The sequence below is a fragment of the Bombus fervidus genome, chromosome 6 (assembly GCF_041682495.2).
Source record: "Bombus fervidus isolate BK054 chromosome 6, iyBomFerv1, whole genome shotgun sequence".
Taxonomy (NCBI): Eukaryota; Metazoa; Arthropoda; class Insecta; order Hymenoptera; family Apidae; genus Bombus; species Bombus fervidus.
The window spans coordinates 18,115,425-18,137,957 of NC_091522.1; the positions used below are offsets into that span (position 1 = coordinate 18,115,425).

Consider the following 22,533-nt stretch of genomic DNA (forward strand, 5'->3'; position numbering starts at 1 on the left):
CGTCGGACTCGCGGGTATCCGAGAACCTAAACTTTCGAACATACAGCCTTACATCGTGTTAATTGTTTATCGATTATCCTTTTAACACTAAGGAGGCGATAAGACGTGCGATAACTCTTGCACATCTTACAAGTAGGTTAGCACGTAAAATCCTTAAGGGCTTACTACGTTACTTTAGCTTATCGAAGAATTATATATCGACTTGAGCGTAAAAGTAGTACGGAGCACTTACCGGCAACCAGGTGCTAGTCCAAATTTATAAAAGGACAAGGTGGCCACCATTTGGCACTTTGGATCAAACTCGTTCCTACGTTTTCGATTTTTGCGAATATCGAGATAGCTGGTCTATGCCGTCCAACCGACTCGCGATCCACCGTTCGCCATGGATTTAATAATCGTTCCTGTATCCTATTTCCTGATTTATAGTGGACGTTTCCGAGACTTTCTTTCTCCTACAACGTAGCTGCAAGCACGAGATCCTACCGTGCTAGAATCGCCAGATGCGAACCCGATCTATTAGCGGTGACAATTTCAGGAATGAAAAGCATCGCGTCTTGCCGAAGCACCGACACGAGGTTTTAGCGAATGTACGAATAAAAAAGAGCGAAGAGATAAGAAAACGCGAATAAAATGGACAAAAGGACAGGTGAAAGCGGGAAGAACGCGTGTTCGAACGAAAACGTGTATCGCGGAAATCTGGCAGTGGCAACTTCGAATTGGCTAGAAATTTAGCTACGATGCGAAAATGAGGCACGATACACACGGCCGATAACTCCATAGTCGAGCTCCGACCTTATTCGACGAACGAAGAACGTTGCATCGAAATCGGCACGTTCGAACGTCTATCGACGCCGCTAGTTGCTCGATTCGAGACCTCGCTACATTTCTTTCATCGACGCTATCACTAAGAAAAGAACCGAGAGAAATTCGCATTAAATGTGAAACATGAATTCCAATGTTTTTCTGGCTATTAATATCCATCGCGGAGCTGAGGCCGATGGGTCTTTGGACTCATCTATCAAGTCGCCGAGCAAAAACATATAGATTCGTTTAAAAAGACAGAAAGGTGACCCCGTAACGAGGAAATACCTGTACCCACGAAGAAATCGTTATCTCTCACCGACGAAAGAGCCCGTTTTTCATAAAATAAAACCTCTACCTTATACAGGCTATCGTCTATATAAAACTATGATCTACTCTTGCCGAAGAGCCTGTAGCTTTCTCCCTCTCGATATCCCTCGTTATATTTCTCGCAATACATCAAAGGATTCCTCGAACAATCTCGCCAAATCACCCTTTCAATGTCCCCGTGCACACGACAATTTCCACCAATTTCCATCGATCAATTACCCACAGATTCTATCTACGATACCACGACTATACGGAGATGATACGCGCGAGAGGACGCGCCGCACCGCGCCGCCGAAACACGCACAGCACGCGCGAAACGCAGCCACGAAGGCGGCGTCTCGGCGCAGACGCCGCAGTAGATTCGCGTACTCGAGCGTCGTTCCGTTGAACCGTCTAGGAACATCGACACTCGTGCGGCGACCGCGACCGCGACCGCGACCGCGATCGCCACCGTCACGATTTTACGGATCTTGGCGATTTTTTCACGCTCGGTTCCGCTATCATCGATCGTCGCGTCGATCCTCCTCGTCGTCGTCGTAGTTCGGCTCCCTCCTCGTCTACGATGATCCATCGCGCGCGACCGGCTCGTCAACGAACCACGCTCGATCGTCAACGCGCGATTTTCTACGCTGCCACGAAGAATCAGCCGCAAAAGTCGTCTTGTGCGCGCCACCGCTGACACTGTTCCTCTGGTTGCTCGTTTCGTTTCGAGTCGGCCTCGGCGGCTGTCTCGGATGCCTCTTTAGTACGGCAAAACAAAAGTTCTTCCGCAGGAAGATGTCGGTGAATCTGTTTCTCATGATTAAGAAGTCGTAGACGAATCAGTGAGTGAACGTTATTTCCATTTGTCTTTTCTTTCGCTTCGATCATAGGATTCGGGCGTGCTGCTGGCAGAAGAAACGAATGCCGTTGATATTCGTAACGCGGTTCGGACACGTACGAAAGTCGCGTAAGAAAAGTTTCACGGCTAATGATAGCCGATCGAACGAATACGCGTCGATAACGAATTCAAAACTCGATAGCAGAATCGCGCGATCAAAGTTCGAATCAACGTTGCGCGAGTTACAGAATCGACGGTGGTCGATTATCGACGGAATCCGATTAAATCTGTTTGTTTCGGCAAATTTATTCGATTGGAATCGCGGCATTTTATCTCGTGGATACGTTTCGTTTCTATTCGCGAGTCGAATCATTCCGCTCGATTATTCCGTCGCGTCTCGAACAAACTCGACAACGTCGCGATTCGGGTATCGAAAATTCTTTCATTTCGCGCTTTCGCGTCTCCTATCGTCTTAAATTTACGTTCGCTGAACGGTTCGTTTAGCAGCAACTTGCTGAGAAAACAGGATCGATCCACGCTCGTATCAATTCCTTTCTTCCTCGTCGAACATGATCGATCGATATCGTCCCATCGTTTCTCGCGAATATATTTACACCATATTATCATAATATTATCGCACAGATAATTACGCGCTATTCGAATATTTTCATTATGTTTTCATCGTTACACCACGTTATTACACGCTGTCTCGTTTATCACGTAACATCGTTTCGTATTTCGCGTATCAAGGCGCATCCAGCTGTATGCAAAGGGAAAGGATATTAGCAGTGAAACGAGGTTCGCGCGATACTTTATAAAAAATACTCGCTAACGTATTTTCCAGGGAATGAGACGAGTTAACCGTTCGATGGCATTAAAAAGCATCTTGGTTCTTTTCGTATCGCGTGATAAAACGAGGAACGGCACGAAGACCGGTCGAAGAAAAAACAGAAAGACGCGTACGAGTCGGAGATTTTACGTCGGTATGAACGTAAATAACCGTCGTTGCTTTAATAGCAGCACGTAGGAAAAAAGGTTCAAACGTATATCTCGCATTCCTCGCATAAAAAGGGACACGCACAAACGCGCAACCATGCGAAAAGAAGGAAAGCGGAAAAAACAGAAAATCTGGACACCGCGAAATAAAAACGAATCGGCAACAATTTCTTTTTTTTTTTTTTTTTTCTCACATCGACCACGATGTTTTCGACGTGCAGAATTTTCAAAAATCTCGCCCGTTCGAGAAAGTGTACGAGCTAGAGAAAAATTCCATTCTATCGCATCCGCGTACTATATTCCGTACTATATTGCGTACTATATTGCGAGTGGACGAACGAAAATAAACGATTAATTACCGCGCTGATGGATCGAAACGCGATAATTGCGAGTAATATTCGACGTTTCGAAAGAATAGAACGATCGCGTGCAATTGCAAGTGCGGAAAGATAACCGTTATAAATAACGTGAACGAGGTTGTAACGATCGCGTTAAATAACAACGAATCAGTGACCAGACCGGGAATAAAACGATATATCTGTTACTCTAAAAGGACGAACGTCGAAAAAGAAAAAAATTCACCTGAAAACGTTGTCGCAGGATCCTTCGATGTTGGGTCAAAACCGCGAGTAAGGACGGTAGTCGCTTAATAGGCTGAATTAGAGAAAAGAGAAAATAGTACGTAACTATGTAGTGCCATTCTTTGTTTAACTATGCTTCCAGGCTACGATCGTTTCTCGGTATTTAGACGGCTATTTTTAGAAAGGGCAGGAAGAAAACTACGAAAATTCGAAAAGACGAGTACCGCGCTTCGCGAGATGAAATTGATTTTGCTGGCTTCCGAGCCCGGCGAAGCTCAAAAGTGACTGTAACTTGGAAACGGGGTCAGACCCCTAACCCCCTTTTTTCGTCGTCCTTTTGTCTTGAGGTCGCTTTTCGAACGATATGCACCGAGTACGGTACGCGATCGTCGGGATTAGCACGACTAACGTCGCGTTCGTTAGCGCTTCCGGTGCCGCGAGACTCGTTCGTCCCGCTTATACGATACGCGCTTCCTTCGGCTACCTCTTTCGCTCTCCGTTCGTTTTCTCTCGCTTCTGATTCGCGAAAATACGCTTGGTGAATGTTGCGCATAGGCACAAATACCCTTACACAGGTCATACTCGTTACCGTATAGAGAGTGGGGTTCAAAATATTTAAGGGATCATGGGTCGCTACCTACGTCGAGTCTGAGAGTAACTGGCCAACAATCAACGATCTTGTACATACAGCTTGTATACTTTTGGTTCCGTAGTTCCGTTTAATAAATATCACTGAACGTTATTTTAACATAAACATCGTGTCTTGCACAGATTATTAATCTTAACTTTAAGATTAAATTCTAACAGCGAATAAGCAAGGACGAAAGGTAGCGGGAAAACGTTGCTTCGCAAGGACGCGTTTAGGTAGCCGCGCGAAGATAGTGTCAAAGTTTTTTACGAGACACTACGAGAGAGGGTCGTTGATCGTCAGCCGATTAGATTAACGCTGGTATTTCTTGGAATTAGGAAAAGGTCGACGCGTACGTAGAAAATATACAATTGAAACAAACCTGTATCTATGTGTATTTTACGAACGATCTATTATATTTTAAAAATTTTCCCCGACGAATTAAAAAGCTCCGATAGTTTCGATATATTAGTCGCTTGTATCTCGTCGAATCACAATCACGCGCATTTATCGATCAACCGTAAACAACCAGAGCGTTTAATTAGATAATAGAATGGCATGGACAGTTACACGCGTTTTCGTACCGCAACTTGCTCGTGAATAGGTCAGAAACAGACGGGACAAAGGGTAAAACTAGGACGATCGTGAATTGACAACTGCCGTTTACGTTCTGCGATATCCTGTAAATTATCGAGCCGTCGGACATTTCGTCGACGCTCGTTATAATCCTGTGCCAGAAATAACGCGGCAATTGATCAGAGGACGCGAGTTTTATGAAGAAACAAAGCCTTCGAACGATTAAATATCAAACAACGTCAACGCGCGTACGTGCATCGTGCGTATATGTAATTCAAGAAAAATATAGCTGCGATAAATTTCCTTTATTTGGAAGATTACATTTTCAAAATTTTCGTGAATGTCCCTTCTATTGATACGCGAAACGTTACGTGGGTCGCATGCCGTGAAACGTCTTCGCGAATAAAAAGACTCGTTCGACATCGTCCAACGACGAGGTCTACGAGACACGATGGTCGTCCAAAGAAAAGTTTGCGATAAGAAATCATAAGGTTGGTGCTTTTGCCCTGTTCCATCGATCTCCGGTTTATTACGATCTCGAGGAAACACGTTTCACTGTCGAGTGAACGATGGAAAAGAAAAAGAATAACGTACATGCGCGACGCATGTCGAAGAACAGTAATACACCGTGGTCAATAAATTTTTATTCGCCGGAACAACGAACAATGAATCTGAAGCACGAAGGCAACAAACTCGTTCTGGAACGAAAGGAATTGCATCGATTCGACGTGTCATAACGTCGGGAACCGTGACAGTGATTCGCGTTTACATCGATTCCTTCGAAGCTGTAAACGTTGCTGTCCAAAATCGTCGTACAAATCGATGATTCGACGGAGATCTTCGTTTCTTCGTGTATTTAGCGACGCCCTTAGATCAATTCCATTAAAATTGGCAGAATAATTGGACCTTGGAGTGGAAAAGCAGAGGGAAATAGATAAAAGTCGAAGAGGAAAACGAAGCAAGGGGGTAAATCGGCCGGAACTCGAAGTTTTCGATAATTGGCCAATTATTAAAAATTTCAATCGACCAAAGCGAGGATACTTGGATCGTTTTCTCGATAAAGAAAGAAATAATTAGCGCAAAGATTCTTCCGTTCGATCAAAGGAGAAGAAAGAAAAACTTTATTTCGTACTTGCTAGGGAATTAACGTTGGTACGTTGATACGTTCTGTCAAAAAGACAAGCGACAAAAAAAAAACGTTAAAAGGATACGAGAAAGGGATGATTTTTGCGGTAGGGGAAAGTTACGTACTAGTCAAAAGTTACAGCTTCTGCAAATCAGTGGCAGAACTGACAAATCTGCCGACGTCGGAACAAAGCATTCGTCATATTACAGGTATTACCTATTATCTCAAGCGTTTCGTTTCAACGCTGTTACCAAACAACATGTAAACTGTAAGTTCGTGCTAAGAAACGTCAATTTCTACGCGAACGAAGACTGTGATCCAATTTAAGATGGGATTCGAGTTAGGGAACTTTCCCCTATGTCCTTGGAAATCTCCTTTTGAATTTCATGATACACGGAAGTTCCGTTAGTCCGTTGCTTCACTGCCAGAAGAAACAAAGAAAAAAAGAAACAGTAGTTCGTCAAAGCGAGTATGCAAATTATATATACTCGTCCCTTTCGTCCCTTTCGTCCCTTTCGTTCCGGTTGAACCGAGTAATCGCGAAAACAAACATAACCAAGGATATTCGTCGGAGCGTTCTTCGCGTTCGTCTTGTTCGTTCGTCCACTATACCGCGATAAAAACGACGCGAATTAATGAGATTTTTCGGAAGCAGCGCGTACCAACCGTCAGAAAGACGGAAAATTCGCGTTGTTTGTAGAATTTTTTCCGTATTACAAGATTTCGAGATCCTTTATTCGCAGGGGATTTCTCTCGAAGCAGCACGGTTCGTTCGCTTATTTTCCAAGCATCAGAAGGTCGTAATAAACGAAATTCAGCTTCCGAACTCTCGCTGCTTTTAAGCACAATCGTCTTTTCTCGCGACCCCACACTCGCACGCTTTATTCGTCAGTAGTAGTTATGAAAAAGTAGGCTGGAATTGGCGAAAAAGTCCTGGGGAACGATAATTCGAAAGATTTCCAGATGGAAACGCCCAATTCTCTCGCGCAAGGATCAATGAAATCGCGATTTTCGTTCTGCGAATCCGCAAATTACCGATTACTTGGCCGATTAACCGGTTTCTACGGAATCTTTCCCACCGATAAACGTCTATTCGCTTGCAGGCCACCATCCACGAGCCGTCGACCGTCGTCACGGAACAGCCATCGTGCTTCCGCCGCTTGTTATTCCGCGAATTAACGGCAGGTCACCGTTAATTAATCCACGAATCGACGCGGCAGTAATTAACGCCACAGCCCTTATCGATCGCCCAAGATCCACGCGATCTCTCGACAAATCCCTTCGAGACCACCAACCAGAAATTGCGAAATCTTGAACAGGGAAGTCCGAAGTGGAGGCAGTTAGCGATAAAAGGGTCCAAAGACGTATACACGCGTTAGAAGGGACGAGGACGAAACGGCGACAGACAAATCAAAGCGGAGGCAGTGGAAGAGCGCGAAAGCGGGGGAACTAGGGTTCGAAAATCGAGCAAGAAGTTTCGCAAAGTGTCTAAACTCGGCGAAATTGGACGCAAAACGACGACGAACCGGGAGAGACAGGTAACGAGATAGGAAGTTTGAGAAGCGACGCTGAAAGGGTCGTCAGAGCGGTGACATATTTCAGCGACGCTGCGGCTGTATCCGAGGAACTGGAAGGGAAGACGAGAGCGGGGAGGAATAAAAGGCGAACGTCGAAAAGCGACGATATCGAACCGGAGGAAAAGCGCAACGGTAGTGAAAAAAAAAATAAACAGCCCTGTGCGGGGGAGTGAAAGTCGTGAAAGCCGTGAAAGCCGAGTGGAGGAAACAAGGTGACGAGTTAAGAGCAACGAAAGAATCTCGACGGAGAGAAACGACCTTCGGGCTAGAGATCTAATAACAGGGAGACAGTAGGCTGGAGGGAATACGAAGAAAAAGAAACAAGATTAAGTGGTTGGGGCAACGAAACGACGACAAGGGGGCGGCGGTAGAGGCGGAGGAGCGAATAAAGACAAGAAATCGACGGTAGAAAAAAGAAGACGTTCGATCAAATGAATAACCGAGCCGTGGGTGGGTGGAAGCATGAGAATTCTAAGTGGATGTGTTTCCTCGGCCCGATCAAAGTATCCGGCTACACGTTACACAGGCCACCGGCACTCGCGTCACGTATCCAGATCCATTGAGGGGCAAAAATGGGTGCCAACCAGTCGACACGGAACGAGCCTACTCCTGGCGAAGAAGGTAAGTCTTTAACTTCTTCCGTCGAATAGATGTTGTATCGTTAACTAAGGAACGAAAAATCGTCGACGCAACGGATAAAAGTCGAATATTTATCGAAATACTCTATTTGCAGAGTTCGTCATAACATTATATATATATCGACGTTTCCGATTCCGCCAGGACAGAACGTTAACGAAACTCTTACGTTCGCTATACGTCGAGAAATCTTTCCTTCGTTCGATTTGATATTCCTAATAACCGTCGTGTCGTACGGGGCTCGCGACGCTTCGCAACGAACGGAAGCCATGCGGTCGTATGACACGCACACACGCGCGACAATATGGGCGAAAAAGGTAACTTGCTCCGGGAGCAAGGTCTCCGGAGAGAAATAGGAAGGTCGGAAAATAGACTTTGTCTTTGTATTTTAATTAGAGAAATTAAAAAAAGAAATCACGCTAGATTCGCGAGTTAAAGAACAGTTTTATTAAAACCACCGTTTGCTTTTTAAGCTTCTCGACGGCCGGCTTTTAAAATCACTCGGAACGAATTTTCAAAGACGACTGCCTCCGCAGATGCGATTAGCGGAACTAGGAAAACGAAGAAAATCGTTTTGCCATCAAAACCGATACGCTAATTGCGTCTGGTACGTCGGATGTCGGCCATCTACTTAGCATTTAGGCGTTCGATCGTTCTGCGTGTCGGCGACGCAGAAGGTCGAAAGTTGTTCAAGTTTCTCCCGTCACCGGATATTTAGCCGGCAAACGACAGATGACAGGATACGCCGACACGATTTTAGGAGGAGGCGGTCGCTACATCAACGACTATAAACTTCCTGTGGCGGTTTTTCGCCTAGTTTACACAGCCACCGCAAGTTCCGGTGCGCGTGTGCGCAACTTTTCGCTCCATCGGTCCTTTGTGAACAACATCGCTTTGTACTACGATGCTACGTACCTTGTAAACGTTCGATACGATTCGCCGGTTCTATCGATGAAACGAGATTTCGTGAAACCGTTTTGTTCGTTCCTTTTTCTTCGAGCACAGGATACGGTCTTTTATTATTAATTCTACGCCGTTTCTCGTTTCAGTGAACTTCGATCACTTTCAGATCCTACGAGCCATCGGGAAAGGAAGCTTCGGAAAGGTACGAGAGACAAACATAGCTCTGACTAAAGTTATTGGCACGCCTCTGGCACCATGGGTTCGTTCCTTTTCTTCCGAATCGTAAAAGTCCGTGTTTGTTCAGGGAATCCATAATTCCGAAATCATTCCCTCGAATAATCGAATTAACGCGCAGCTAGCAACACCGAATAATGATACCTGCATCGGTTACCGAGCTGATATCGGATTAATATACATCGTTCAATTTGTATCGTTATTTGAAATTCGACCGTTTAAATTTCAATGTACGTATTGAAATTTTCACGTTGAAATTTGCCAAACGAAAATATCTCGATGCGAATAAATTTTCGTTAAAAATTCTATACCTATGCGTACACGCGTAAATCGAACCCGATCGCTGGAAAAATACAACGCGCTTGATCCGCGAACGAGATAACGCTCTTCCCTCCATCCAAGCTATCTTATATCCATGCCAATTATACAGTAAAATTCTATTCATCCGAATTCCATTTATCGGAGAAAAATTTCGATTAACGCTCGATCGTGTAAACGAACTTCTGCCGTCCGAATCGCAAGTTTGGATAAATAGATTCGTTATCCGAACGAGAAATCGTAGATGATAACGAGAAGAGTCAGCGGAAATCGCGTTACTCGAATCAATTGTCTCCGACAGATTTAGATAAATAGATTTGTAGCGCAACTGCCCGTAAACGTCTCTTCCTCTCACAATTTATCGTCGCTTATATCCACTATGTACCGCAATACGTTTGTCATTGAATCGCGTTACGACGAATCAGCATTGCAAACAGCACCTACTTTCGCGTTTCCCCATCGACCGCGAAATTTCGCCCGCGAAAACATCAGCTACGCTTCTTATTACTCGTGGAGACCGTTCGCGATAAAGAAACTTCGTCGTAATTGGTCGACGATTCATTTTCGACCGTAACAAAATTTTCACCCTCCGTTGATGTCGGCTTCTCTTTCTCCCAAAAATATCCACCCTATTCCAATTAACGGGCGCTTTATCGTCTAATGCAACGATCGGCCGGAAGCGGCCTCGTAATTCATCGCTCATCCGGTAACGGGCAATTAATTATTCCTTAATAGGTGTGCATAGTACAGAAACGAGATCGTACTGGAAACATGTACGCGATGAAGTACGTGCACAAGGGTGAGTGCGCGATGCGGGGTGCGTTGAAGAATGTCGCACGAGAAGTGGAGATCCTCTCGCAGCTGGAACACCCCTGTTTGGTGAACCTGTGGTTCAGCTTTCAAGGTAAGCCGATCGTCTATCTGCCTCTCGAATACCGCCAACGTCCTTCTCTCGTTAACATCGATTTTCCCACGACGAACGGTACTAAGGGCATTAGGCGAACTAACTCGATAGACGATCTTTCTCCCTTGGTTTCCGCTTCTTTCACGCTTGTTCTCCTTGCTTCCGCTTTTAACCACGAAATTCCGTTATTAACCAGAAAATCACGGTTAAGAGGACGGAGGTACGACGGTTAAGAGGATAATTTACGGAGGTCGCCGAGTTTCTTTCGTCGTGTCATTTTCCCTCGTCGATTATATCATCTCTTACGTGGACGACAATCGGACTAAAAAAAAATCTGTTACGAATAATCGCTCCGATAAATGTCAATTGGCGTAAAAAGGATGGTGAACGAGGAAACTCGTTCTTTTCTCTGTTCCAGACGAGGAAGACTTGTTCATGGTCTCCGATTTACTGCTGGGCGGCGATCTCAGGTATCACATCCAGCAAGAGGTCGTCTTCTCCGAGGAAAGCATAGTGCTTTTCGTTGCCGAGATCGCTCTGGCCCTCGATTATTTGCAGAGTCACAAAATCGTACATCGAGACATAAAACCCGATAACATTCTGTTGGACGAAGAAGGTACGTGGTCAGCCGTCGTATAAAAGACATAGCCGGGTGCCAGGTTTCCTTTGCGCGAATCTCGACGAACCGACGGATCGCCTCTCTATTCCGTAAATCTGACATTGGCTGCGCGAAATAATTCGGCAATTCGCTCCGGGATCTTTTGCTTCTTGAAAGAGGGAATCTCGCGTAGAGTCGCGAGAAACGTTGAACGCAGGAACCAACCGATTTGCGAACATCGATTTTCGGGAGAAAAAGCTTGTCGAGGGGCTGACTATTTCGCTTCCCTCCTTCTTCGCAGAAATCGCGGCAATTTGTAAAATAGCAACGATATCGTTTCCACGCTTTAATCCCCTTTTAACAACGGACAATTTAAAAATTGCCGGCAAGCCGGGAACAGTTTAATAGCACGTCGATCGCTTTTAAGGGAAATTTCACAGAGTGCGCTAATTCTACCTAGGTCACCGAATTACGACCACTCAAAACTTCCAACGTTCCTCGATTTTTTTAATAAAATTGGAAGGTGCGAGCGAACGCTGTGCACGCAAGGATAAAGTTTATTAATTACTCGAGCCGTAAATACGTACGTGCAATTTTTGCATCTGCGTCCAGCTGTATTCGATGATTTATCGTCGAACCTCGAACCAACCAGATCGAATCGTGACCGATTTTGATCAATTTCAACCACGCAAATGTCCATTCTTTTCTTCCCGATCAAGTCAATAGCGAATGTTGGTCGTTCACCACGTGAATTACACGGAATTCCGAAACTATCGTATTATCGACTGACGTAGGGTTTATTGTTAAAACGACGGCCACGCCCGCAAACCGATCAAATCACGTTCCCGAGATAACACGAATTACGTTATGCTCGTTCTACTCCTACAGACTACAAATACGTTGCTCTGTGTGCAAATTCCCCGATACGTACTTAAACCGCGACCAACGGGCTTTCTACCGATTTAACGTGTCCACGGGCTATTAACCGACAAGGAATTGTCGCGCAACACGGAATACGCGATATCAAGGGACTAAAGAATTTAGCGTGTAACCGAAAATTAGGATGTATCGTTGGTATTCGTTAACTTTGCTAATGATCGCGACCACGAAACGAACGTAAACGAAGAAACGTAACGTGGAAAGATAATGTTTTATTTACGTTCGTTGGGATCTCTCGTTCAAATAGAAATTCGTGGTCATACCAACGATATGATGTACTTGACTCGAGATCTTTCGCGTGATGTTTTATAATACCAAGTACCTGTGATCTTTATCTCCAGCCTAGACAAGACTTCGCGGTATCTCTGCATCTCCGTTCGTTCGTCTTTCCTTCCATTGTTCTCGGTATTCGTTTCGGTAAAGCAAAGCTTCGGTACGTGCAACTTTCTTTAAGACGTACTAACGAAAAGTATAAGAAAATTAGGGACACCGTTCGTTTCCAGAAGAAAGAAGAAAAATCGATATAACGGCCGGTACAAAGAATAGACGAGAAGAGGAATAGAACTCGATAGCGAGAAAGTTAAGACCTTACAACGGTAAACAGTGTCGGCGCCGGCAAACTTTATATATTAGCGTAGTGGAAAATGGCCCGTCCGACGATCCAATTTGTCGCTCGAAATAATTAGATGATCGACTACTCGAATGACTTTGTCGTTCATCGAGGTGTCCAATATCCTTAGAAGCTTCCGCGTATTCCGTCCGTCTAACTACGGACGGTGTTTCGTCATCGTCGGAATACGCTTTGCGAAACGAATTGCAAACAATTACACGAACCATACGGAATTAACTCCATCGATCTACACGCGATTAACACTGCTAGATTTACTTACGATCGCCGGGCTTGCGACGAAGATGTCGACGCTCGAATATCCACGTGTATACGTCCGTGCGTTCGTTCCGCACCTTTGTTTAAACACAAGAGCGTATAACTGCAAAACAGAGCCAAACAACGATTCCTGATTCGCGGAAGCTCTTGCGCGTTTCTTCTCTTCTCTTTTTCACCGCATTTGCGTTTAATTTTTGAAACTCCTCGGGAGCGAAAATCGAACGATTTCGAATAAAGACACGTTTCCCGCAACGAGGTCCCGTGACTCGACCGAACGTCCATCCAAAAACCCCGAGAAGCGTGCAAATTTGCCTCGAGACTCTCGCGTCCCTCGAACGGGATACAAGTTACGTTTCGTACGAAAGAAAGCGAAATAAAAGGCGGATAAAAGTTGGCTCGGATACACGGCAATTACAAGCGGTAAACGCGAAAACATAGCCACTCTCTTTACAAATAAATGCCATCGAAAAGAAAAGGAAGAACGTCGGATTAAGCGAAAAGAATTTGCTACGCTCGAAACGCGGCACCTTGCTTCTTTTTAATTAGCGACATTTAACGCCACACGTTCGTTGAATATATTCAACGTCGAGTTGCCCGTAAATCAAGTCCCAGCATCGTAAGCGTTTACTCGTCAACCGAACCGTTTACGCTTGATCTCCACGTTCATCGGTGACAAACGCATCGTTCGAACGATCCGTATGTTCGATCGAAGTAAATCGCGAACATTGGGTTGCTTCGTCGATGATTCGAACTTTGAGCAATTCACGTGGAAGAAAAGCGTAGTGTGTGTGGCCTCTTAGTTGTAAAGAAAACTCGTTTAAAAAGGCCATTCCGTTAAAACGGATGACATAAACGAAAATCGAGCAACGATTATCTAACGTTTACTGGCACTTAAATTTTCTTCTACAGAAACGACCATCTTCTAGCATTATTAATAGCTGTTTAGAAAAGGGAAATTCCATTCTTAAATTCTATACCACAGCATTCTCATTGGTACAGTTTCCAACGAAAAATCCAAATTTTTCAATTTCCCTTTTACAAGCATCCTTGAAACGTGCTAACAAAGACGACTGGGCCGAAGCTTAGAACTTACGTATTGAAATCCGAATGATATTTGCCCTTAAAATCGACGTTGAAGATGATTCAGATTTTAGACAATACCTATGGCTTCGTCTCGGAGATGTTACAGATAAACACAAAGTACCTTGTTAGTTAACTCACCTCGAAGTTCCTTGATTGCGACAAACGCGTCTACCCTTTCATACGATGATTTCAATGGAAACACAAATCCATGGTATTGCACGTTGAGCGAAAGAACTAGCCTCTGTGTTTTGATATTTCGTCGTCGACCGACGTGGCACCGACCCGCGCTACAAAAATCAATACCATTTACCTCTATAACGCTGCATGATAATGTTCGACTGGACAACTAGTTTGTCGTTGATGTTTCGGAATTGTGTTTTATCGTTTGGAATTTCAGCTTCGGTGGAGGAGCGCGATTCGAAATGAGAAGTCTGCGATCAAGCTTCGCCGAACGAATTTCTTTCAACTTGAGGCAGCTTTGACGTATCTTTAACGACGAATCGTTGATAAAATAACGAAACAAATAGCACGGGCGTTTCATGTTAAAACCTTTGATTCTCTGACAACGATGCAACGACGCTAAATAACTTTAAGAAGAATATGTTTGGAATCTTCGCAATACCAAGCTTCTATCGTCTTACTTCGACGAGTATCACGCAATTTTCAAATTCGATGACGATTCTTCGCGCCAAATTGCCGATCATTCGTCTTTTTATTAAACCGTCGACTAATATTTCTTCTTTGAACCGATAAGAAAAGAGACGGGAGTTGAACGAGTTGGATGAAACTCGAAAATCAAAGTTTAAAAGCGGTTCGCGAAAGAGTGAAACGGTCACGGGATTCTAATAGAGTCTGGAAAGAAGTTGCTCGCACGAAGGTTCGTTTAACCTCGCCGTTAACGAACAAAATATATTTCACGTCTAAACGAACGTTCGGTAGCTTATTCCCCTTTCTGTAAACAGACAATTTACAAAAGCAAAGAGACTAATTAAAATCGTCGTTCTGTTGATACCAATCGCTGTTGGAAACTCGGAACGACTGGTCGGGAAGATCGATCTGTTCAATTTCGGATTGAACGTCGAAATCGTATGCGCCAAAGTTAAACGATCGAGCGACTCGTAGAGATAAATAGATGTTCGATCGGTTAGCGTTTGTCCATGGAGTTTCGTTGCAAGAAAGGATTGCCGAGGAAGACGCAACGATGGAGAACCGCTTCTGATTTCTCAGCAAAGGTCAAAGAACGCCTACAATAGAGAACCGCATTATATTCCGGTGACGTAGCAGGCCGCAGATCCGGTCATTTTCCTCTCTTTCTCCCTCTTTCTCTCTGTCTATTAACCGCGACCACGGACAGGCTGACTCAGCCCATAAATAATTTTACGCTTTCCATTCGACCCCCGAGGCCATGTGCTTCGGAAATTTTACCTTTCACCCTTTGACCGTCCGGTACGGCGCCGGAAAAAGAGCTCTGGAACTATCGCGAGAACCTAACTACGCGCGTCCCGCTAAAGGTTCGAAAGACGAACGATTCAATTTAGCGAAGTTCAATTTTGTCACGAGAGGTTTTCTTGTCCAGCGGGCAAATTTTCTTCTCCGTTATGAAGCAACCCTGCGACTCAGTTTTTCAGGCATCCGTCTATCTAGAAATAATCTACGTTAACGCAAAAAGAGAATCTTCCTACGCTTTTCGCCACGAACCGGCACTCGAAAAATACTCTAAAAGAATTTTCAAAGTTACTAAATCCTTCGTCTATAATTTAGTATTAAATATCGAATATTAAATAACGTATGCCTTTTATCGTGATCGAAAGAAATTGTATTTTAAAGTTTCAAGGGATCGTTTCTTGGTTGTTGGCATAGCTAGATTTATAATTCAAAGGCCAGGCCAGAAGAACGAAGCGTACACGATGGCGTCGAGTTGAAAACGACTGGTCCAAGGACACTCGTATTCCCCGTAGAAGGGTAACCCTAATTTCCTGCTGCATTTATCCGACAGCTGTTTGCGCCTCGGAATTGCTTCTGCATCATTTAAAATTACCGGGGCCGGGTGTCGACCCGGCTCGCGTTTCATCTCACTCGCGCCATTCCCGCCCTATTGTTCGTGAAAACGGTCCTCTACGTGCGAAGCGCGTTATCCCGCTGCCTTTTAACTCTTTCATCGATCAATGACCGCGCCGGTGAACCAGCCTGTTAAAAATTCTCCGTAGATCGCGTTTTATTCGTTCGCAGAAACGCGAAATTTATCTTCGCCTGTTCCTCTCGGCGATTTCTTTAATTTCGTAGAACCAACTAAATCGATTCTTAATCGTAACGTATGATCGTTCGCGTTAACGTTTAAGACAGGATAAAGAATGGCAAATTCGAAATTGGCGAGAAGCTAAGAAAGAAGATAAAGAGGAAATTGAGAAGAGCGAGTGAAAGAAAGGAAGAGAAACGAATAGAAAGATGTGGTTCGTGTGCCACGCTGTTAAAAATAGGCGACAGTCTCCGCTGTCTCGTACGCTTTGAACGATATTTTACACGTGTTTACTCCGAAACTTCATATTTCTTCTCGTGGGTGGTAAAACACGAAACTCGGGTAACGTAATAATTGCACGCGTACAGGGTTCGAGATATTCGACCCTCCAAGCCGGTCCAAGTCACGCATATGGCATCGTTCGCGTCACATGTCGTACGACAGATAACGAACGATCGTTAACGATCACCGGTTCATCGATCGATCAAATTCGTGCTATTATTGCTCGGCTAATTCGAAGGACCGAAAGGAGAATAATAAAATCGACCGGGAAAGAAAAGACGACGAAGTAGCTATAGCCACGAAGCTATATCGAACGTTGCTCGGTCGCTCGGTCTTCGTTAAATGTAGATGCTGCGATTATAGGTTTATTGTTCTGCTTAGGACACGCGCACGTGACGGACTTCAACATTGCAACGGTATTGGAGGATGGAGAATTGGCTACGTCGATGTCGGGAACAAAACCGTATATAGGTATGAATCGATTATACGTATTCCGATCGGTAGATCGATTCGGTTAGTCCAACGTAGTAAAACACGACCAAGATAATGATTTTGTGCTATCGTCGTTATCTCCGTGTCGCTTGGATAATATTTCTTCGAACGTTATTGCGAGACAGCTCCGGAAATTTACATGTGTTCCTGCGAGGAATACGGCGTTCTTGGCTACGGTTTTGCCGTGGACTGGTGGAGCCTGGGAATTCTCGCTTGGGAAACCCTCGCAGGAGAACGTCCTTACCCTCTCTGTTCCACTACGACGCACAGAGAAGCTTTGCAGATCCTGCAGGTAAAATCGCCGATCGAATCTTTCGTTCTCTCTACCTCGTCTTTTAATATCCATTCCTTAACATCGCGAAATATCGTTTTTCCGTGGTGTCGCGCTTCTTCTCCTCCAAAGTTTATTACACGTACGCGAAATAAATTGTATTTTCGACGCTTCTCCGTAAATTTGGCCTCGTCTTGAAAGGAGAAAATGTCTGTCGGATTAAGACTATTCGTATTCCTTTAAAAACGAACACGTTTGCGAAAACGAATACGTTCGAAAGAAATTAAAAGGAAAAACTTGGAACGTTAGTCCGTTGTACGTTGATATTCGAAAAGCTTCTCAGCTCGAGTACATGCGCATACGTTGAAACGAAAGGAACGTTCTTCAGAAAGAAAGACCGACACCCGTTGACTGGAGCTCCGCGATCTGCGAGCTTCTGAACAGGCTGTTAGTCGTGGCACCGGGCGCGCGAATATCGACGCTCAAGGAGCTGAAGCAAGTGAACGCGATGAGAGAACTCGACTTTGACAAAGTGTTGAACAAGCAGATCAAACCCTCGTTCACGCCGCCGAAAGATCACCTCAACTGCGATCCGACGTTCGAGCTGGAGGAGATGATCATCGAGACGAAGCCGTTGCACAAGAAGAAGAAGCGTCTGGCGAAACAAAGGTAAGGTTGATCGTCCCTTACTGCCTTCCAATATTCGTCTTTTTTATAAAAAAATCGATCATTTTCAGAGCAGATCCCTCGCGATAATATTTATTTTGGTAATGGCAACGACGGTTTTCCCAGAACTCTATTAAAATAGCATTGATGATCGTAATAACGTTACTAACGGCAATAGTGGTAGTAATAGTGGTAATCGAAATAATAATCCCTCGTAACCGCATCGATCGTTTACAAATCTATTTCCAGCTTCGCTCTAAAACCTCTTGCCCGGCTGTAATTACACGATTGTAACTCGCTGCAACCAAATTCGCTCGAAACAAATGAACGAGTGCGGTATTCTTAGATTCGATCCACGTTATCGTATCGGCTCGTTCTCGATTCCATCGAATTAATTATTATCCCATGGTTTCGATCGTATGGTTACGAGCAATACGATTCTTGAAACAAAATATTTTACTGAAGCGAGATCGAACTGGTCCGAAACTGAACCAGTAGCGTGAACGAGTTTCTCCATTTGCCGTCAACCGTTATGTTTATTTACAACCCGCGATTTTCCCAGTGTTGTTCGACGCAAAGTAAGCCAAACAGCGATTCGAAGCGATAAAAAGTTATTTTTTTAACCGCTTTTGGCCAATACGCTTACTTATCTTTACAACTATGTCGAATTTGTCAGAAACAACTGACCGTACGTATTTACGCTTGCGTCGGTGAGTGTCAGATTTCCGGTTTCCGGTCACGGTCCGATTACGCGGTCCAATAAACACGCGTATTGGCCGAAAGTCTAACGTATACAAATAAAATAATACCTAGCAATACGTAACAATGTATAGCAAGGCCCGATAGCGAGCGACAGAGAGCAGTTACCTTGCTCCTGGGCGCTGTGCTTCCAAATTACGCACAGTACGTACTTTCCTGTGCAAAATTCACGATCTCCATTTATCGCAACAAACGGAAACATTAAACGCAAAATGGTATCTCTTTCATAGATAAGTGATATTTCGTTTAATAATCTATTAGAACTGAAAATCAAGTAACAGGAAACGAGCAAAAAATTATTTTTTATTAGCTAGAATCGCCGTTTGTACCACAGCGCGTCGTGACAACGGTGAGAACGTCTGTTTCTGAAAAATCTGAACCGATCGACCATAAACTGTTGCACTACAACGATATTACACGCGTAGGCACAAACGCTCTTACACAGACACTTACACAGGTCATACTCGTTACCGTACAGAGAGTGGGGCTCAAAATATTTAAGGGATCATGGATCATCATCCAAGTCTAGTCTGAAAGTAACTGGCAAACAATCAACAATTCTTGCATACGTTGTTAATTATATCACTCGCTTATATACATTTGCTTCTGTAGTTCTCTTTAAATATCACTGAATATTATTTTAACGCAAACATCGTGTCTTCCACAGATTATTAATCTTAACTTTAAGATTAAATTCTAACATAAACTCATAATGAAGAATCGTTGCTGGGACGGGATCGGTCCGAACGTGAATGCCTATGATCGAACGAATGAGACGATAGTTTGAACGAACCGATGCGATAACACCGATGCTTTAGCGTCCGATCGCGTCGACTATTTTCCAGATGACAAACGGACCAGAGTGTTTCTGATTTCTGACATTTCGTGCACAGATCTCTGAAAGTCGATCATCTCGCCGAGGACACGGCGATCGGGCTCGCGGAAGGCGCCGGACCGAGCGTCGATTTCAGACGATTGGCATTCATCCCCGAGTACCGAGTGTATAATCGGGAACGCGAGATGGAGAGGCAGGAGAGGGAAAGGAAGGAGAAACAGTGGGAGGAGGATTTGAACACTGCCATGAAGGGTGCCGAAGAGAGACTGAAGTGAGTTAAGCCGTTCGTCTAATTACCGTTCTACTCCGTCGCGATCGCCGTTTCTTTTTACTCTCCTAAGAGACGAAGGATGGAGGTAATTCTGTGGGTAGTTAGGAGAGAATTTAATAAGAGGGATAAATGGGGTTTTGTGATTGAAGACGATGGCTCGTATAAACCGCGGAGAGAAATAATCGCGTAGCAGAAAGATGAATCGTAACGTACACGTGGACGAGTTTAATTTTCGTTTATCGATCGAAATGAAAAAGAATGCGAGATTAGGTCGAAAGGTATTATTACTTTTCCACGTTCCCTTCGTGATACGATAAGAAAGACTAACAGCCACTGATTCGTTGCGAAATTCTGCTTCTTTATAGCCTCAAGTTTTATAGTTTCGCTGCGCGTCGATGAAGAGAATGCTACATTTTGAATTAGCCACCGTGATCAGGGAGTTCGACTCCCGGACAACGTTATCGAATAAACGATCGATGCTTCTGGCAATTTTTGTAAATTTAAAGTCGACATAGGAGGAAATCGATCGGTCGAAAGCAGCCTATACCTGTTTCGATTTCGCTTTCTACGTTACATTTGGAACATAGCCAACTGCGAAAGGAGCGAAGCTTTCTAGCGTACAAAGCTGGAACCGTTCGGCCGATATGCTTTTCAATTTCGCGACGCAAAAGCTGTTTTCCCTTTGTTTTTAAAATTACAAAAATCATAACTTGGAAATCTGAAAAATTGTTCCTCTTATTCGAGAAAAATTAAGCGACGCTCCTTTCGCCGTGTTAACATTTGTATCTTTTCGTATTTGTAATTATTCGAAGGACAACTTTCGTTTGATAATTATAGGACGAAACAACAGCCGGTACATCGAACCGGAAACCGACTGAGCGTCTCTACGACCAGCGTAAAGACACGCATAAACGCATCCCCTAGGCAAGGAAGACGCGCCAGTACCGCAACATCGTCGGATATCGACTACATCGATGCGAGTCCTGAACCTTCCACGTCGTAAATTTCTGCCGAACGATCTGTTGCGCGGGAAAAAATAAACGCCGACGCGTATTCTCGGGAAAAACATTCTGAAACAAAGTGATCGCCGTTGGAAGTCCCCGATTTGTAGCGTATCGAAGAATTTGAAAAATTCTCGATCGTGGTAAATATGATCTGGTCGTCCGAACGATGGATTTCTTCGGTTCGATGACTGTTTACAAAGTAACGTGATAATCGATAAGAGTAAGGTGATCGCAGATCCAACTTTCTATCGTCTTTTCGTTTCTTTTTAATCTTCGTAGAAGAGAAATGATATATACTGAGAAGTTTATTAAAAAAGATAGAAAAGAATTATTAAGAAATCAACGTTTCTCTACAGATAAGATTTCTCTTTCGGAAAAAATTAACTCGTACCTCGAACGATTGATCTCACGCCTCTTCTTCGTCTGTCATAAGGAAAAGCGTATCGTTTATTTTTGTAAAGAACGAAAGAAGAAACATTCCCGACCAAAAGTAAAGCCTTTCAAGGACCATTTTGCCCAACCGAAAACTTAACGCAAAGATATAAGGAGGTACTGGGGACTTATGGTCTTTCTTCTTCCTCGAACTCACCTTTCCTTGGAAAGGGAAAAATTTCGAGCGAACGCACGGTCCAAGAAATACTCGGAACAATCTTCGTACCATTCGCATCTCGTTTTAATTACGCGCTGTTTAACTTCCCTCGTAGAAAGTTACGGAAGTTCGTGTAGTCTCGATTCCCATAAATTTTATAACGTTAAATAAAGTTAACATTGTAAGGTCGTAGCGATATACACACGAAGACTCGTATCGTTCGAATGCTTTAGAAAATTACGATTAACGTTACGAGGATCGCGCCTTGTTTCTCCATTCATATCCTTGTCCAATGATACATACCTGCCATCGTTTCGCCTATACCTCGTGTCTTGTATAATAACAGATCAACTACGATCGCTCTTCTGATAATCAACCGACGAACACCAAGAACAATGTAATTTTATAAATAGTCGTTAAGAAAGAACCCTACGCTGTAACGTGAAATTAAACGATGATTAAACGATCGAACCTCTCGAATCTTGTCTATCCCTGTTTTCTCGATATGGTGTATCGATTATACGATCGCGACCAATGAAAATATTTGTCTCTTTGTGGAACGATCAAACGAGGAAATACGATCGCTTCTCTCGGTCCACGATCTCTCATCGCACAGGGTATATGTTTGAGAAATGAATCGACGATAAGGAAAAATAAAGTGTGCATTACGTCGCGAGGTTCTCGACGCTGTTGGTAATTGATATTTGGCAGAAAGAAAGAATTCTCAATGGACGTTCGATATTAAAGTAGAGCACGACCACCGAAGAAAGGAGTGTCAAATAATCGATAAAAGCAGCGCCGTTCCGCGGAAAGGAAGAGAGCGAAAAATGAAACAACAAAGCTAGTCTTTTCGCTTTCCGTTTCCGACGAAAGAGGCCTTTAGTCTACGACCAGTTTAAACAATCGGAAAAGCTGTGTCGTATAAGTGCGAATAGAACGATTCGAGTCCTTAATTTGTAGCGTTCAAACAAAAATAAGATCTTAAGAACGTTAATAGGAAAATAACGATAAGGAAAGATCGATACTGATAAATGTGAAAATAAGGGACAAACAATTACGTTTACTTGACATGGTATTATGGGAAATACAGCGATAGAAAAGGTAAAAGTAAGTACGTGTTATCGGGACGAGATCGAAAGAAAAATTACAAAGCAAACATTAATCAAGATTAATCTGATTCGAGAGTGGAAAA

At 43.9% G+C, this 22,533-nt stretch overlaps 1 protein-coding gene across 3 annotated transcripts; it reads left to right on the forward strand.

Moving 5' to 3' along the window:
- The first annotated feature begins 409 nt into the window (after positions 1-409).
- On the forward strand, positions 410-21,812 carry LOC139988086 (serine/threonine-protein kinase 32A). 3 transcript variants are annotated; one of them, XM_072005061.1, is made up of 10 exons: positions 410-1,955; positions 6,962-8,056; positions 9,121-9,176; positions 10,262-10,430; positions 10,849-11,046; positions 16,836-16,925; positions 17,072-17,238; positions 17,606-17,886; positions 19,536-19,748; positions 20,586-21,812. In XM_072005061.1, the coding sequence occupies exons 2-10, from the start codon at positions 8,008-8,010 to the stop codon at positions 20,749-20,751; spliced, it is 1,389 nt and encodes a 462-aa protein (XP_071861162.1). In that variant the 5' UTR covers positions 410-1,955; positions 6,962-8,007; the 3' UTR covers positions 20,752-21,812. The 3 variants fall into 3 exon arrangements, with proteins under 3 accessions (XP_071861162.1, XP_071861160.1, XP_071861163.1); XM_072005059.1 differs by lacking the exon at positions 410-1,955 and having other exon boundaries at positions 6,851-8,056; XM_072005062.1 differs by lacking the exons at positions 410-1,955; positions 10,262-10,430 and having other exon boundaries at positions 7,982-8,056.
- The last annotated feature ends 721 nt before the right edge of the window (positions 21,813-22,533 follow it).